Here is a 16,560-nt window from a genome sequence, read left to right on the forward strand (position 1 = left end):
GCACGTATAACCTGTTGCCCAACCCTACCCCGAGGACCACACACACAGAACTCCTAAAAACGTTTTATTTTAACAAGATGCTCAAATATCCGAAATTGGGCAAAGGTGGGGGGTGGGCAGGCTGGCTGAGGTGTCCCAGGTCTCTGGCTGCCTAGCTGGATGAGGGGCTGGTGAGCAGCTGCTCCAGACACCACTGGACTTCCTCCAGGCCCCGGTAGGCCCGCTTCAGACCCCGGGGAAGGCAGCGGCAGGACTCCAGGTTGAGGTAGAGCAGGCCTGGGCAGCTGCTGATCACAGAGCTGTGGGGAGGGCAGACCACAGGAAGTTGAGCTGTTGCCCCAGAAAGGCTGGGCCAGGCTAGGGAGCTGTGCCTGCTGGTGTTCCACACCTGGCTCTACCACCCATAGCCACCAAGGCCAAGCCCAGTTCCCCTGGTGTCCTCAAGTCCACCCCATGCAGGGGCTTGGACAGTATGCATGCCCCTCTGACCCCTGGAGGTCTCAGGCCAAGCAGGACACAACTTCCAGGCCCCAGGCAGACGCGGTGACAGCCACATTGGCTCCAGGGACTGGGATAGGGGATGCTGACCTGACCGTGCTTGGTGTGACCCGGGTGCCCCTGAGGTTAAGAGAGCACAGGGCTGGGTGTGAGCCCCCAGGGGTGCTTAAGAAGGCAGCCAGGGCCTGCTCCAGGTCTTTCTCACTGAACCCCTGCCCACTCAAGTCCAGTTCTCGCAGTGTATGGCACCACTTCTGGGTCAACTGGGGGCTGCCCTCCTTGGCTAGAGTCAGCCGGTCTGACGTGCCATACAGGCCCAGATGAAGCTGCTCCAGCTCTGCAGTGAGAGGAGTGAGCATAAGCTGCAGGGCGACAAGGGCTCCCACACCTCACCCGCCCGGCCACCACCCAGGACCGCTGACCCTGGCACAGCACAAGGGCCCCCACACCTCATGTGCCTGGCCACAACCCAGAACCACTGACCCCGACATGGCAGATCCTGAAGGCCGGCCGGCGTGATGCGCGCACAGCCACGAAGATCCAGTAAGCGCAAGTTGGGAGAGCCGTGGAGTAGGCGGCCCAGGACCTCGTTGCTCACAAAGTTGCAGGTTGAGCTCGCCAGGCAGAGCTCCTCCAGGCTGGGGAAGCCTGGTCCGGGAGCCGCCCCTCGTCCTGGAGGCTTGGGCAGCCACATCAGGTTCAGCAGCCGCAGCACCTGTGGGCAAGGCCCAGGCTGTAGATGGGGGAGGGTGTGACAGGTGGGAGAGGCAGGGCGCCAGGTACCTGAAGCTGGGGGCAGCCTCTCTGCAGAGCCTCGACAGGCAGCTGAAGGGGAATGCTATTACAGTTGATGCCGGTGCTCACCTCCAGGACCTGGAGCTGGGGGCAGCAGCTGCCCTGCAGAGGTGGGGGGAGGGGGGTCACAGGGTCAGTGGCCTGGCAGTCCCCAGTTCAGCATCTGCCTCTGCTCCCACCAATGCCAACCTACCAGCAGTGCGCCCAGGATGGCTGTCGTCTGGGAGCTGTAGGTCAGCCACAACTTGCGAATTCGGGACCCTGCCTCCTCCAAGAAGCTCACCACAGCTGTGGACTCCACCTGGGGCCCCAATACAAGAGCACCTGTCACCCCGGCCTGGGTTTTTTCAGGGCCCCTTGGGACACAGGGCTCACCATGGAGTGCTGTAAGTCCAGGCTATGGAGCTGGCAGCAGGCTTTGGCTAGCATGACCAGAGCGTCAGCAGTCACACCGTGGCAGCCGGAGAGCTTGAGGAAAGTGAGCCGAGGACAGCACTCACCTACCAGCTGCGGGGAGACAGAGGGGCAGCTGGGGTTGGGAGAGGACAGGCTAAGATCCACAAGGGAAACAGACAAGTGGCTGGTGCCAACCCCACTCTACCGCCTTAGCTGTGACCTCCTTTCTGCCCATGCCAGGCCTACTTGGGTGTCCCCGCCTCTGATACCTCCCTGCTGGAGGAAACAGCAGGAAAAGAAAACCAGGCAGGCAGACATCCCCCACGGAGCAGCGTTGGGCCCCCAAGGTGCCTGACCCACTTCCTAAAGTCCTGAACAGTCCCAGAGGGTCACAGCTGGTGTGCAGGGCAGCCTGGAGCTCTCACCTTCAACACGGGGTGTACCTGAGACTTCCAGTGGATGAGGGTCAGCCTCTGGAGCTGTGAAAACCTGGGCCGACAGCAGAGGCAGAACTGCACTAATGTTCCCACACGAGTCCTTCCCACCCAACACCTTGGTGCAGGGAGACAGAAGGAGCCTGGAGCCAGGGATAAGGAAGAGAGGGAACCCCTCACCGATTGGGCATAAGCCACTCCAGGGAAGCAAGGAGTTTCCTCTCCGCCTTGGCCCCGCCCTTGGCAAGCTGGCTGACCAGCGGGGACGACAGGGTCACGGTGTGCCAGAGCGCGGGTTGGGAAGCGGCCTCCTGCCAGCGGCGGCACACGCGCGCAGCCCTGTGAGGACAGCGTGCTGAGGGTGGCGGCCCCTCCGTAGGCGATGCCCCCCCTCTCGCAGCGCAGTGGACACCCCGGCTCAAAGCCGGGCTCCTGGGACTCCAACTGGGCGCCTAAGGGGCTGCGCTCTCGGACGGAGGGGTGCGCACTCCGATGCTTTCGCCCTCCGCCCCCGCCCGGGCCACCGCTCGGACCACTTCTGGCCCAAGCCGCTACGCTCGGCGGCGGGCCCGGCAGCAGCGTTACCTGCCCAGGAAGGGCATGGGGCCGTCCGACGCCACCAACAACCCGAAAATCTGCACCAGGATTTCCAAGGGAATGCGGTCTCCCCAGCCCGCGTCGGACCCTTCCTCGGGCGTGGGCATGGGTGCAGGTGCAGAAGCGGCCGCGGGCGAGGGCGCCGGCTCGGGCCTGAGCCTGGCCCTGGGCTTGGCCGCGGCACGGGGGCCCGGGGGAGGCTGCCGGGGAGTGCGGCGGGCAGCGCGCCGCTGTGCGCGGGGCCGGGCGGGGCCGGGTTCGGACAGCACCAGCAGCATGCTGTCGGACTGCAGCAGGTGGTACCCCGAGCCCCTCGGCGCCAGCCGGTCCCACCACCAGTCCTCGGCCGAGCGGGGCCGCGGCGCTGCCCGGGCTCTGCGTCGGACCTGCCGAGAGGCTGGGGCAGCCATGACCACCGACGGCTCTCGAAGAAGCCCCAGGGAGCGGAACGGGCGGTGCCTATAGACCGACACCTCCCCGGCTCCTCTCAGCGCCCGCCCGCCGACCCGCTTCCGGGGCGGGACTTCCGGTCGTGGGCCATGCCGGGGGCGGGCCCGGAGCCGCCACGGGTGAGTCGGGTTGTGGCTGCTGCCGGATCCTGCGCGCTCTGGACTGAGGTGGCGTCCCTGGGCCGGACGGCGGTGTCCTGGCGTGGCGGGAAGCCGGCACTGGAGCGGGAGCGCACTGGACGCGGGACCGGGAGGCGCAGGGACCGTACGGCTCCCCGGTCGCCCACCTGACGCTAGCGAGAGGGCGGCGCCCCTCCGAGCGGAGCCGTCCCGGCCACTCCCCTGGGATCTGACTTGGCTCCTGCGGTCGTGGGCACCGTGAAGCCCTGGGGCGTGCGTGGCTCCTGCTGGTAGGCGCCCTTTCCTGGCGTCCGGCTTGGGGTGGTGGTTGCGGTGACTCCAGCCCCGCCTCTCCCTGGAGAGGAGGGCTCCACTCGCTCCTTCGGCCTCCTCCCCTGGGGCCGCAGCGACTTGGGCCGGCTTCCTGCTTCCCTACCTGCCGGCGGTCCCGACGCTGACGGGCGGTGCTGCTGGGTACGTTTTAGCCAGTCCTCCCCATCTCCACTCCTGCCCGGGCTCCCCCAGTTCCCCTGGTCTCACCTGGTTCTGACTCCGGCTCTGCATCCTACCTGCTTCTCTGTTTCTTTCAAGCTAGAAGAGGTCTTCAGTTCCCAGGAGAGCCAAAGCGTCTCTGGACCTAGGTGGGAAAAGTACTGGCTGTGACCTTTGCCCTGACCTGGAAGGGCCCAGCCTTGGGCTGAATGGCAGCACCCACACCCGCCCGTCCGGTGCTGACCCACCTGCTGGTGGCTCTCTTCGGCATGGGCTCCTGGGCTGCGGTCAATGGGATCTGGGTGGAGCTACCTGTGGTGGTTAAAGAGCTTCCAGAGGGTGAGTGGGAGGAGGTGCAGGTGTGCCCAGGAAGGTGGGCTTTGGCACTCTTCTTCCCTTGGGCGTCATGCCCCTGACATGCCTCCTCCCTTCCCTGCAGGTTGGAGCCTCCCCTCCTACGTCTCTGTGCTTGTGGCACTGGGGAACCTGGGTCTGCTGGTGGTGACCCTCTGGAGGAGGCTGGCCCCAGGAAAGGACGAGCAGGTCCCCATCCGGGTGGTGCAGGTGCTGGGCATGGTGGGCACAGCCCTGCTGGCCTCTCTCTGGCACCATGTGGCCCCACTGGCAGGACAGCTGCATTCCGTGGCCTTCCTAGCACTGGCCTTCGTGCTAGCACTGGCATGCTGTGCCTCTAATGTCACTTTCCTGCCCTTCTTGAGCCACCTGCCACCTCGCTTCTTACGGTCATTCTTCCTGGGTCAAGGCCTGAGTGCCCTGCTGCCCTGCGTGCTGGCCCTTGTGCAGGGTGTGGGCCGCCTCGAGTGCCCATCAGCCCCCATCAACGGCACCCCGGGCCCCCCGCTCGACTTCCTTGAGCGTTTTCCCGCCAGCACCTTCTTCTGGGCACTGACTGCCCTTCTGGTCACTTCAGCTGCTGCCTTCCAGGGTCTCCTGCTGCTGTTGCCGCCACCACCATCTGTACCCACAGGGGACTTAGGATCAGGCCTCCACGTGGGAGCCCCAGGAGCAGAGGAAGAGGTAGAAGAGGCCTCACCATTGCAAGAGCCACCAAGCCAGGCAGCAGGCACCAGCCCTGGTCCAGACCCTAAGGCCTACCAGCTTCTCTCAGCCCGCAGTGCCTGCCTTCTGGGCCTGTTGGCTGCCACCAACGCACTGACCAACGGCGTGCTGCCTGCCGTGCAGAGCTTTTCCTGCTTACCCTACGGGCGTCTGGCTTACCACCTGGCTGTGGTGCTGGGCAGTGCTGCCAATCCCCTGGCCTGCTTCCTGGCCATGGGTGTGCTGTGCAGGTACACAAGGACCCCCAGCCCCTGTGCGGGTGGAACTCAGGGCTGGGAGCCAGGTCCTGGTGCAGTCAGTCCTGACACTCTGCTCACTCACTGCAGGTCCTTGGCAGGGCTGGGCGGCCTCTCTCTGCTGGGTGTGCTCTGTGGGGGCTACCTGATGGCGCTGGCTGTCCTGAGCCCCTGCCCGCCCCTGGTGGGCACCTCGGCAGGGGTGGTCCTCGTGGTGAGCACAGGGGGACATGAAGTGGGGCAGGGGGGCGTTGCCCTGGAGCAGGCACATCTCATGCTCAGCTGCTGCTGTGTCCCCCTCAGGTGCTGTCGTGGGTGCTGTGTCTTGGCGTGTTCTCCTACGTGAAGGTGGCAGCCAGCTCCCTGTTGCATGGCGGGGGCCGGCCGGCATTGCTGGCAGCCGGTGTGGCCATCCAGGTGGGCTCTCTGCTCGGTGCTGTTGCTATGTTCCCCCCCACCAGCATCTATCATGTGTTCCACAGCAGAAAGGACTGTGCAGACCCCTGTGACTCCTGAGCCTGGGCAGGTGGGGACCCCGCTCCCCAACGCCTGTCTTTCCCTCAATGCTGCCACCATGCCTGAGTGCCTGCAGCCCAGGAGGCCCGTGCACCGGTACACTCGTGGACACCTACACACTCTATAGGAGACCCTGGCTCTCCAGGGCGGGCAAGGGCAAGGAGCAGGCTTGGAGCCAGGGACCGGTGGGGGCTGTAGGGTAAGCGCCTGAGCCTGGGACCTACATGTGGTTTGCGTAATAAAACATTTTTATTTAATGAGTTGGCATTAACTCTTTGAGCACGTCTCTCTGTGTGGATGCTTCCCTGAACTAGAGCCATGGCCTGGCCTGTTTAACAGGGGCCACCTCTCCCCAGGCCCTGGGCAGGTCCTTACGCACCACAGGCTGGTCTCACGGATCGTACGGTCATGCCCTCTGAGCCCAGACTCCCCCACATTGCTTCTTGGAACTGCCCTGGGCTCTCTGGGCCCACACGAGTTACCAGCTTCGGTGGTCAGAGGAGTAGAGGAGCCTCTTCCTGGCAAGGCCACTGCTCCACGAGCACTTCTCAAGGGCTTGAGGGTCAGTCGGATGGGGCTGCGATGTGCCGAGCCCCCTGTCCACCCTTAGCCCTGGAGTGACTGCCTGCTAGCTTCTCAGGAGTATCCTGGTAGGGATTTACACCAGGGGGTTGGTGGTGTGCAGGCACTGGGGTACTCAGTGAGGGGGACTCAGAAGAGACAAAGTTGAAGGTTTTAGCCCATCGGGACCCTTCGGCCTGAGCATTACCCCCTCACCTGAGCCTCCAGCCTCTCAGTGACAGCTTCTCCTGCAATCAGACCTCCAAAGGCCCCAAACCCTTTCTTCAGGCAGACTTGGCTGCAGCTGCCTTCTCCCTGGGCTGCTGGCACACTGCCCCTGGCCCTGAGCAGCCTGGGCCTGTATGTGTTGGCATCTGCAGGGAGCAGGACCTCAGCACTGACCATGGCCTGTCCTGGGCTGGGTGGTTCTTGCGCTCCCACAAAAAGGGCTGGAGCTGCAAAGGAACTAACTGGGAGGAGCCCCTGAGCCTGGCAGCAAGGATCTGGAAGGAAGTGCTGGGGGAGGCCACGCCAGGTAGGAACCTGGGTTTCTTCACCTCGTGAGCCGCCACCCCAGGGAGGCAGGACACCGAACTGTGATCAGTGTGACGAGCCTGGCAGCAAGGCCCATTCTCCCAGGCAAGAGGCACCACTTCTGCAGAGGGGCCCCTGCAGCCACAGGGAGTGTGCAGGCACTGGCGATGGTGGGTCTGTTCCTGCTGCCCAAGTTCTGTCTGCGACGGTTCCGCTCTTCGGAGGCCCTTTCTGATTGTCCTTGAGTTGGCCTGCACACGGGCCTTTGAAGGTCTGGTCTTCCTCCCCGCTTCTGCTCCCTCCTGTCTTGGCAGGACCATCGGAGGAGGAAGGAGCCCCCATGACCGGGAAAGCCTCTGATCTGGGGCCCCATCAAACATCAGGGGCAGGCCAGCTCCCAGGGGGACTCAAGACCACCCAGCTCTGAGGGCAGAAGCCACTGCCAGCTCCAGCCTTCCAGGATGCTGCCTGAGGCTGGGCCCCTGCCCAGCTGACCCGGCTGCTTCCCTTTGGGGGTTGCAGGTACTGAGGGCTCTAGGGGGTGGGGGCTGCAGGTTGAGTGTGAGCTTCAGAAGTCGCCTAGTAAAAGAAGAAAGTTTCCGAGGGAGGACGAGGACAAGGGTGGGACAGGGTGGGTGGTGTTGGTGGCATGGCTATGGGCAACAGGGCTCCTTGGGGCCTGCCTTCTCCTGTCCACTCTAGGCTGCAGGCTGGTGGAGCCACCTCCCAGCTTCTTCTATCTTCCCTCCCATAGGGCAGCGATCAAAGGCATCCATGGAGGCTCTGCTCTGTGCCACACGTGAGCCACACTCCACCGGGCCGCAGAGGAGCAAGGTGCACAAGCCTGAGTGAGGAATCTGCTGCCTTTTGAAGTCTCCGTGAGCTTCCTGCCCATGCACAGTAGGAACTGGGGCAGGGGTCAGAATAATAATGGCAGGAAGGTGCCTCGGGGCCGAGGCCTTGAGCACTGTTCACTTAACAGTTTCCCAGGGCTGAGTCCAGGGCCAAAGCTGGGCCCCTGGGAGGCAGGATAGCCCACCACACAGGACCTGTTAGGGCCAGGGTGCCCACCACTACCAGCTGCACAGCAAGTGGCCAGAGGCTCCGAAGCACGAAACCCTGTCCAAGAGGAATTTGGAGGAGACTCCACCCTCCACCGGAAGGCAGGAGTGGAGCCGGACCTGACGCCCCCAACTGTCCCCAGAGGGTGGTCCCCTGATTAGGAACAAAACCTGCAACTCACTGTTCCTTGTCCCTCCACAAGGAAAGGTCTCCTGGGCTCCTCAACAGCAGAGAAGGGGACAGGTGCAGTAGCTCATGCGTGTAATCCCAGCACTTTGGGAGGCCGAGGCGGGTGGACCACCTGAGGTCAGGAGTTCGAGACCAGCCTGGCAAACATGGCAAAACCCCGTCTCTACTAAAAATACAAAAATATGCCAGGCGTGATGGCAGGTGTCTGTAATCCCAGCTACTCGGGAGGCTGAGGCAGGAGAATTGCTTGAACCCGGGAGGCAGAGGTTGCAGTGAGCCGAGATCGCTCCATTGCACTCCAGCCTGGGCAACAAGAGTGAAACTCCATCTCAAAGAAAGAAAAAAACCAGCAGCGAAGGGCCAGCCAGGCCGTGGTCACCATGTGCAGCCACCTCTCCCAGGTGTGTGGCCATGCCATCTGATGCTGATCCCGTGTGTGTGGGGGACAAGCCTCACCGGCTGTGATTGAGCGGCTGACCTAAGAGCCTTCCCCTCCTTCAGTTCTGTAGTTCTCTGCCCAGCTTAGTTCCTAGATGGGTACAGGTGACTATGGGGTTAAGGAACAGTTGCATCCCTTGATTTTTTTTTTTTTTTTTTTTTTTGAGACAGTGTCTAGCTCTTTCACCCAGGCTGCAGTGCAGTGGCGCTGTCTTGGCTCACTGCAAGCTCTGCCTCCCAGGTTCACGCCATTCTCCTGCATCAGCCTCCTGAGTAGCTGGGACTACAGGCGCCTGCCACGGCGCCCAGCTAATTTTTTGTATTTTTAGTAGAGATGGGGTTTCACCACGTTAGTCAGGATGGTCTCGATCTCCTGACCTCATGATCCACCCGCCTCGGCCTCCCAAAGTGCTGGGATTACAGGCATGAGACACCGCGCCCAGTCTTGTTTGTTTGTCTTTTAGAGATAGGGTCTCGCTCTGTTGCCCAGGCCTGCGGCTCAAGTGAGGTCAAGGACTCAAATGATCTCCCACCTCAGCCTCCTGAGTAGCTGGAACAGCAGGCACACACCACCACCCTGACTAATTTTCCTTTTCTTTTTTTTTTTTTTTTTTTTTTTTTGAGATTGAGTCTCGTTCTGTCACCAGGCTGGAGTGCAATGGCACGATCTCAGCTCACTGCAACCTCCGCCTCCTGGGTTCAAGCGATTCTCCTGCCTCAGCCTCCTGAGTAGCTGGGATTACAGGCACGCGCCACTATGCCCAGCTAATTTTTGTATTTTTAGTAGAGACGGGATTTCACCATGTTGGCCAGGCTGGTCTCAAACTCCTGACCTCAGGTGATCCGCCCACCTCGGCCTCCCACAGTGCTGAGATGACAGGTGTGAGCCATGGCGCCCGGCCCAAGATGGTTTCAGATATGAGAAAACAACCTGATAGAAACTGAAACTCTCTGCTGGGCGCAGTGGCTCACGCCTGTCATCTCAGCACTGCGGGAGGCCGAGGTGGGCAGATCACCTGAGGTCAGGAGTTTAAGACCAGCCTGGCCAACATGGTGAAACCCCATCTCTACTAAAAATACAAAAATTAGCCGGGCGTGGTAGCGTGCACCTGCAATCCCAGCTACTCATGAGGCTGAGGCAGGAGAATCGCTTGAACCGGGGAGGTAGGGGTTGCAGTGAGCTGAGATTGCACCACTGCACTCCAACCTAGGCTATGACAGAGCAAGACTATCTCAAAAAAAAAAAAAAACAAAAAACAAAAAACTTGAGCCTGGGCAACATAGTGAAATCCCATATCTACCAAAAAATTAAAAACTGGCTGGGCATGGCGGTGAGAGCCTACAGTCCCACCGACTCAGGAGGCTGGGGCGGCGGGATCACTTGAGCCCAAGAGGTCTAGGCTGCAGTGAGCCTTGATTGTGCCACTGCACTTCAGCCTGGGTAACAGAGCGAGACTCTGCCTCTAATTAAGATAAATACATGATCTTGGAGATTCCCCAGAGATTTGTCCTTTCACCTCCTGCCCTTGATTCTCAGAGGCTCTTACTGAGCCTCCTCAATTTTCATGGCAACACAGGTATTTGCATGGTGTCTTGTGGGCAGAGGATTCATAGGTGCCGAGTCTAGGCAAGAGACTGAAGGCACAAACTGTTTCAGTATAATAAAGAAAATAGTTAGAATAAGAATAGTCATGGCCGGGCGCGGTGGCTCATGCTTGTAATCCTAGCACTTTGGGAGGCTGAGGCGGGCGGATCACGAGGTCAAGAGATCGAGACCACGGTGAAACCCTGTCTCTACTAAAAATACAAAAAAATTAGCCGGGCGTGGTGGCGGGCGCCTGTAGTCCCAGCTACTTGGAGAGGCTGAGGCAGGAGAATGGCGTGAACCCAGGAGGCGGAGCTTGCAGTGAGCCGAGATCGCGCCACTGCACTCCAGCCTGGGTGACAGAGCGAGACTCCGTCTCAGAAAAAAAAAAAAAAGAATAGTCATGATACAAATTACATATAGAGATGACCGTGGACAATTATCAATCATTATTATAAACATTATTAATCATTAGCTTTTAATATTACTCTTTGTTGCATTACTAACATAACCTAGGAATAACCGGTGGGTATAGGGTCAGGTACTGAAGGGACATTGTGAGAAGCGACCTAGAAGGCAAGAGGTGAGCCCTCTGTCACACCTGCCTAAGGGCCGCTTGAGGGCTCTTTGGTCAAGCGGTAACGCCAGTGTCTGGGAAGGCACCTGTTACTTAGCAGACCGTGAAAGGAAGTCTCCTTTCCTCGGAGGAGTCAGGGATCACTCTGCTCCACCAGGTTCTTGTGGAAGGCTGGATATTATCCAGACCTCATCCGGAGGCCTAAACCCCTCCCTGTGTTGCTTCGGTGGTCTCGCTCCTTGCCCACTTTCATGCTCCTCCCGTACTCCTGGTTCCTCTTTGAAGTTTGTAGCAGATAGCGGTAGAAGAAACAGTGAAAGTCGGCCAGGCGAGGTGGCTCACGCTTGTAATCCCAGCACTTTGGGAGGCTGAGGCGGGCGGATCACGAGGTCAGGAGATCGAGACCATCCTGGCTAACATGGTGAAACCCAGTCTCTACTAAAAATACAAAAAATTAGCCGGGCGTGGTGGCGGGCGCCTGTAGTCCCAGCTACTCGGAGAGGCTGAGGCAGGAGAATGGCGTGAACCCGGGAGGCGGAGCTTGCAGTGAGCCGAGATTGCGCCACTGCACTCCAGTCTGGGCGACAGAGCGAGACTCCGTCTCAAAAAAAAAAAAAAAAAAGAAGAAATAGTGAAAGTCTTAAAGTCTTTGATTAATGCTAACTTACGCTGCCTTCTCTCTCTGCTTCGGCTACCTAAGAGGGAAGGGCCCCCTGTCCTATGATCACGTGACTTGCTTCACCTTGTCAGACACTTAGAAGATTCACTCTCTTTACCCTGCCCCCTTGTCTTGTATGCAGTAAATATCAGCGCACCCAGCCGTTCAGGGCCACTACCAGTCTCTGCGTCTTGATGGTAGTGGTCCCCTGGGCCCACCTGTTTTCTCTTTATCTCTTTGTCTTGTGTCTTTATTTATTACAATCTCTCATCTCTGCACACGGGGAGAACAACCGCTAAGCCCCGTAGGGCTGGACCCTACAGTGTCTTAGTTCGTTTTGTGCTGCTATAATGCCACAGACTGGGTAATTGATAATAAACTGGGATTTATTGGTTCTGGAGATTTGGAAGTCCAAGAGGGAGGGGCCACATCTCATGAGGACCTTCTTGCTGCCACATAACATGCCAGGAGGCATTATGTGACTGGACAGAAAGAGGCCAAACTCATCCTTTTATAGGGAATCAATTCCCGAAAGAATGGCATTAATCCCTTCATGAGGGCGAAGCCCTCAAGACCTAATCACCTCTTAAAGGTCCCACCTCGGCCGGGCGCGGTGGCTCACGCTTGTAATCCCAGCACTTTGGGAGGCCGAGGCGGGCGGATCACGAGGTCAGGAGATCGAGACCACGGTGAAACCCCGTCTCTACTAAAAATACAAAAAAAAATTAGCCGGGCGCAGTGGCGGGCGCCTGTAGTCCCAGCTAAGAATGGCGTGAACCCGGGAGGCGGAGCTTGCAGTGAGCCGAGATTGTGCCACTGCACTCTAGCCTGGGCGACAGAGCGAGACTCCGTCTCAAAAAAAAAAAAAAAAAAGGTCCCACCTCTGGCCGGGTGTGGTGGCTCAAAACTGTAATCCCAGCACTTTGGGAGGTGGACGTGGGCAGATCACGAGGTCAGGAGTTCAAGGCCAGCCTGACCAACATGGAGAAACCCCGTCTCTCTAAATATACAAAATGTGGTGGCACATGCCTGTAATCCTAGCTGTTCGGGAGGCTGAGGCAGGAGAACTGTTTGAATCTGGGAGGCAGACGTTGTGACGAGCCAAAATCGCACCATTGCACTCCAGCCGGGATGACAGAGCGAGATTCCATCTCACATAAAAAAAAAGGTTCCACCTCCAATACTGCCACATTGGGGATCAAGTTTGCAATCCATGAACTCTGGGGGACACTTTCAAACCATAGCACATAGATTCAGTTAAGAGACTCTTCTCCTTTTACAGAATGCAATTGGACAAATTGGTTAGGCCCCCAAGGCCTTGTCCAGGTTGTCATATGGAGAGTTCTGCTTTTTCACTGGGGATGACCAGCCGCTGCTGCAGACCTTGGGTTGCTGTTATGAAGGAGTGCCTGCAAATCCTCCTGAGGGTGCAGAACCCAGGCCTTGCAGGTGACCGGGAAGGTGATTTCCTGGCAGGCCCAGGAACATAGAAATTGACCCAAATAATAGGTATTGCGTTTCTTGCTTCTGCAAAGAAGCAAACAATACAGGTCCACTCTGACATTTCTTTTCTTTTTTTTTTTTTTTTTTTCTTTTTTTTTGAGATTGTTTCACTTTTGTTGCCCAGGCTGGAGTGCAACAGTGTGATCCCAGCTCACTGCAACCTCCACCTCCTGGGTTCAAGCGATTCTCCTGCTTCAGCCTCCCAAGTAGCTGAAATTACAGGCGTCTGCCACCACCCCCAGCTAATTTTTGTTTTGTTTTGTTTTCTTGAGAGACAGTCTTGCTCTGTCACTCAGGCTGGCGCAGTGGTGTGATCTTGGCTCACTGCAACCTCCACCTTCCAGGTTCAAGCGATTCTCCTGCCTCAGCCACGTGAGTAGCTGGGACTACAGGCACGTGCCACCACGCCCAGCTAATTTTTTTTTTCTTTTTTTTTTTTTTTTTTTTTTTTTTTTTTTTTTTATAAGACGAGTCTCGCTCTGTCGCCCAGGCTGGAGTGCAGTGGCGCTATCTCGGCTCACTGCAAGCTCCACCTCCCGGGTTCACGCCATTCTCCTGCCTCAGCCTCTCTGAGTAGCTGGGACTACAGGCGCCCGCCACCACGCCCGGCTAATTTTTTGTATTTTTAGTAGAGACGGGGTTTCACCGTGGTCTCGATCTCCTGACCTCGTGATCCGCCCGCCTCGGCCTCCCAAAGTGCTGGGATTACAAGCGTGAGCCACCGCGCCCGGCCTTTTTTTTCTTTTGTATTTTTAGTAGAGACGGGGTTTCACCGTGTTAGCCAGGATGGTCTCGATCTCCTGACCTCATGATCTGCCCACGTCGGCCTCCCAAAGTGCTGGGATTACAGGCATGAGCCACCGCACCCGGCAATTTTTGTATTTTTAGTAGAGACAGTTTCACCATGTTGATCAGGCTGGTTGCAAACTCCCAACCTCAAGTGATCCACCTGCCTCAGCCTCCCAAAGTGCTGGGATTACAGGCGTGAGCCATCCCACCCAGCCCCAATCTGATATTTCTTATGAAAACTTCCAGCAAAGCAAAGTAAGGTGGCCTATATGGGGTATTTGCACTCTTTCTGCACCTAGGTAAATAATTGGACCCACAGTGACTTTGTCTAAAGACCCTTAGTTTAATTTCATCTGTAATGATCCCATTTCCAAATAAATTTGCATTCCCAGGCTCTAGGGGTTAGGACAGTGTCTTTTTTTTTTTTTTTTGAGACAATGTCTTGCTCTGTCACCAGGCTGGAGTGCAGTGGCATGATCTCGTCTCACTGCAACCTCCGCCTCCTGGGTTCAAGTAATTCTCCTGGATTCTCCTGCCTCAGCCTCCCGAGTAGCTGGGACTACAGGTGCCTGCCACCACACCCAGCTAATTTTTTGTATTTTAGTAGAGACAAGGTTTCTCCATGTTGGGCAGGACGGTCTTGATCTCCCGACTTCATGATCCACCCGCTTCGGCCTCCCTAAGTGCTGGGATTACAGACGTGAGCCACCGTGCCTGGCCTGGACAGTGTTCTTTTAGGGACAGTGCTCAGCCCAGGAGACATGAAATGAACACGTGCTCATTTTATAGCTATGTGAGAGCCACGCTTCTTAACCCCTATTTAACCTTTAACCTTCTCTTTCTTTTTCTTTCTTTTTCTTTTTTTTTTTTTTTTTTTTTTTGAGACAGTCTTGCTCTGTCGCCCGGGCTGGAGTGCAATGGCTTGATCTTGGCTCACTGCAACCTCTGCCTCCCAGGTTCAAGCGATTCTCCTGCCTCAGCCTCCTGAGTAGCTGGGATTACAGGCGCACACCACCATGCCCAGCTAATTTTTGTATTTTTAGTAGAGATGGGGTTTCACCATGTTGCCCGGGCTGGTCTCAAACTGACCTCAGGTGATCCACCTGCCTCGGCCTCCCAAAGTGCTGGGATGACAGGCATGAGCCACTGTGCCCGGCCCCTTCTTCCTTTAATGACAGTTCTGGAGACCAAAGAGACTGGGAACACAGGCTTTTGGGAACGTGGGAGTGCTGGGAGGTGACAGACAGGCTTGAGAGTGGGGCTGCACTGAAGGGCTGGAGCGAGCTGCATTTCTGGGGCTTGGATGGGGCAGGGGCTGTGGGCACTTGGGACCTGGGGAAGGCTTTCACCACGTCCCCGGGCCCTGTGGCTCAGCTGTGTGACATCGACTCCCCACCACACCCTCAGGGGGCAGGATGTGATGCCCCATCCAGAGCCCTGCAGCCAGGCAGGATCCTAGGCCACAGTGCGGCTCCCGTGATGCTAAAACAGGACAGAGGTCATTCCTTCGTTCATTTTGGGGGTATTTCCCAAGAGTGGGTGGCAGAGTCCTCCACCCGATCCTTCCCACCATGGGGCAGCCATGTCGGTTGGTGGCCAAGCCTCCCTGTGATGGCAGTGCCCGGGCCCCTAGGCAAGGCATGGCATATCCCACCCTGCAGCTCACACTTTGCTCACGTCACAGCACAGATGCCTGGAGGCCTTACTGTGTCAGCCCACATGGCTCTTCCGGACCTGTTCCATTACACAGGAAAGGCTGCGAGGGAGGCAGATGTTAGCAAATGAGAACAATCCAGAAAGCCCAGCTCCGGGAGGGGTCCCAGGTCCATCTGTCAAGTTCTAGTCTGGGCTTTGGGGATCAGGGACTGAAGACTGGAGGCCAATCCCTGTCCTGCTAGCAAAGTGATGCGGGGCACACAGAATCATTGAGCCCAGCATACTTGACCTTGGGGATGATGGGGACTTCACAGGAGACACACCATAACAGAAGGGGTACTAGAGGGCTGGAGGCACCAGCTTTCCCTAGGCAGGGACCACCCCACTGAAGAGATGCCTTTGAGTTCAGTCCCAGTGGGAGGAGCAAGAGGAGTGTAGGAATATGAGGATGAGGAGCCATGTGGGAGGAGGAGGGGCCCCTTGTGAGAGTCGTGAAAAGGCCTTGAGGCCTGAAAACCTCCCACTTTCAGCTACTGTGGCACCCTTAGGCCAAGCTGGCTCAGGAGCCCTCGTGGATTCCACAAGGACGGTGTTTTATTTCATGCTCACAGTGGGGTCTAGGAGGGCTTCCAGGCAGTAAGTGCCAGGACCCGTGATGGCACCCGAGGATCCCTGGCCTGTTCGGGGACGGTGAGGTCAGTCCAGCAGCAGCCTTGCTGGCTGCATGGCTTGCCCAGGCCTGGGCCCCTACCCAGCCAGGGCTGTCACAGAGTGAGGAGTAGCAGCCTAGGGCACTGCAGGAGGCTGTGACGTCACTGACGCTCCCATAAGAAGCTAAGTGACAGGGACCAAGGGGGGCTGCAAACTGGACCCCAGAATCTGAAGCCCTGGCCCTGGGCAGGTCTCCCCATGGGCACGGAAGCTGCTCCAGGACCCCTTTGGCCACTCTCCTGGTTGTCTTCCAGTTCCGAGTCAGAGGCGTCATCTTGGCCCTCGCATAGGCAGGTGGTGAGTTGGAGTCCTGAGGTTAAAGAGATTCACGCTAATCACACTAGCAAGGAGTGTTAAGGAGGGGCCGATACCGGGCCGTGAGGACCTCAGGAAGCCCTCAGCCCTCCCCGGATTATCCACGTGCTTCTCACAGCAGTCCTTCCGGCAGGCGCCTGCCCAGGGAATGCGCAGTGTGCCGAGGGCGGGACTGGAACCCTCCGCTCTCAGGAGGCGCGGTCGGGGCGCCAAGAGGTACGCCTCTGGGGGCCGCCAGGGGACGCTGCCCCGCCGCGGAGGCTGGCACGGCTCGGGGCGTGGCCTCCAGCCCCGCCCACCGCCCACGGGGCGGGGCTCTCGGTTCTGGCGCCTGCGCACTGCGCGCCCTCCCGCAGGGACTGCTGGGCT

General features: G+C 58.4%; 2 protein-coding genes across 6 annotated transcripts; one reads left to right on the forward strand and one right to left on the reverse strand.

The window, feature by feature from the left end:
- Positions 1-51: 51 nt before the first annotated feature.
- Positions 52-3,221, reverse strand: FBXL6 (F-box and leucine rich repeat protein 6). The gene is made up of 9 exons (XM_032760799.2): positions 2,709-3,221; positions 2,304-2,462; positions 2,115-2,178; positions 1,669-1,800; positions 1,487-1,594; positions 1,282-1,395; positions 982-1,213; positions 589-835; positions 52-299 (listed from the first exon to the last, which is right to left on the reverse strand). The coding sequence occupies exons 1-9, from the start codon at positions 3,128-3,130 to the stop codon at positions 152-154; spliced, it is 1,626 nt and encodes a 541-aa protein (XP_032616690.1). The 5' UTR covers positions 3,131-3,221; the 3' UTR covers positions 52-151.
- An 8-nt stretch (positions 3,222-3,229) lies between these two features.
- On the forward strand, positions 3,230-5,870 carry SLC52A2 (solute carrier family 52 member 2). 5 transcript variants are annotated; one of them, XM_032760806.2, is made up of 5 exons: positions 3,230-3,289; positions 3,881-4,120; positions 4,221-5,091; positions 5,188-5,311; positions 5,401-5,870. In XM_032760806.2, the coding sequence occupies exons 2-5, from the start codon at positions 3,991-3,993 to the stop codon at positions 5,611-5,613; spliced, it is 1,338 nt and encodes a 445-aa protein (XP_032616697.1). In that variant the 5' UTR covers positions 3,230-3,289; positions 3,881-3,990; the 3' UTR covers positions 5,614-5,870. The 5 variants fall into 5 exon arrangements, with proteins under 5 accessions (XP_032616697.1, XP_032616695.1, XP_058300233.1 ...); XM_032760804.2 differs by having other exon boundaries at positions 3,251-3,763; XM_032760805.2 differs by having other exon boundaries at positions 3,252-3,579.
- Positions 5,871-16,560: the final 10,690 nt, after the last annotated feature.

The sequence above is a fragment of the Hylobates moloch genome, unplaced genomic scaffold (assembly GCF_009828535.3).
Source record: "Hylobates moloch isolate HMO894 unplaced genomic scaffold, HMol_V3 SCAFFOLD_9, whole genome shotgun sequence".
Taxonomy (NCBI): domain Eukaryota; kingdom Metazoa; phylum Chordata; class Mammalia; order Primates; family Hylobatidae; genus Hylobates; species Hylobates moloch.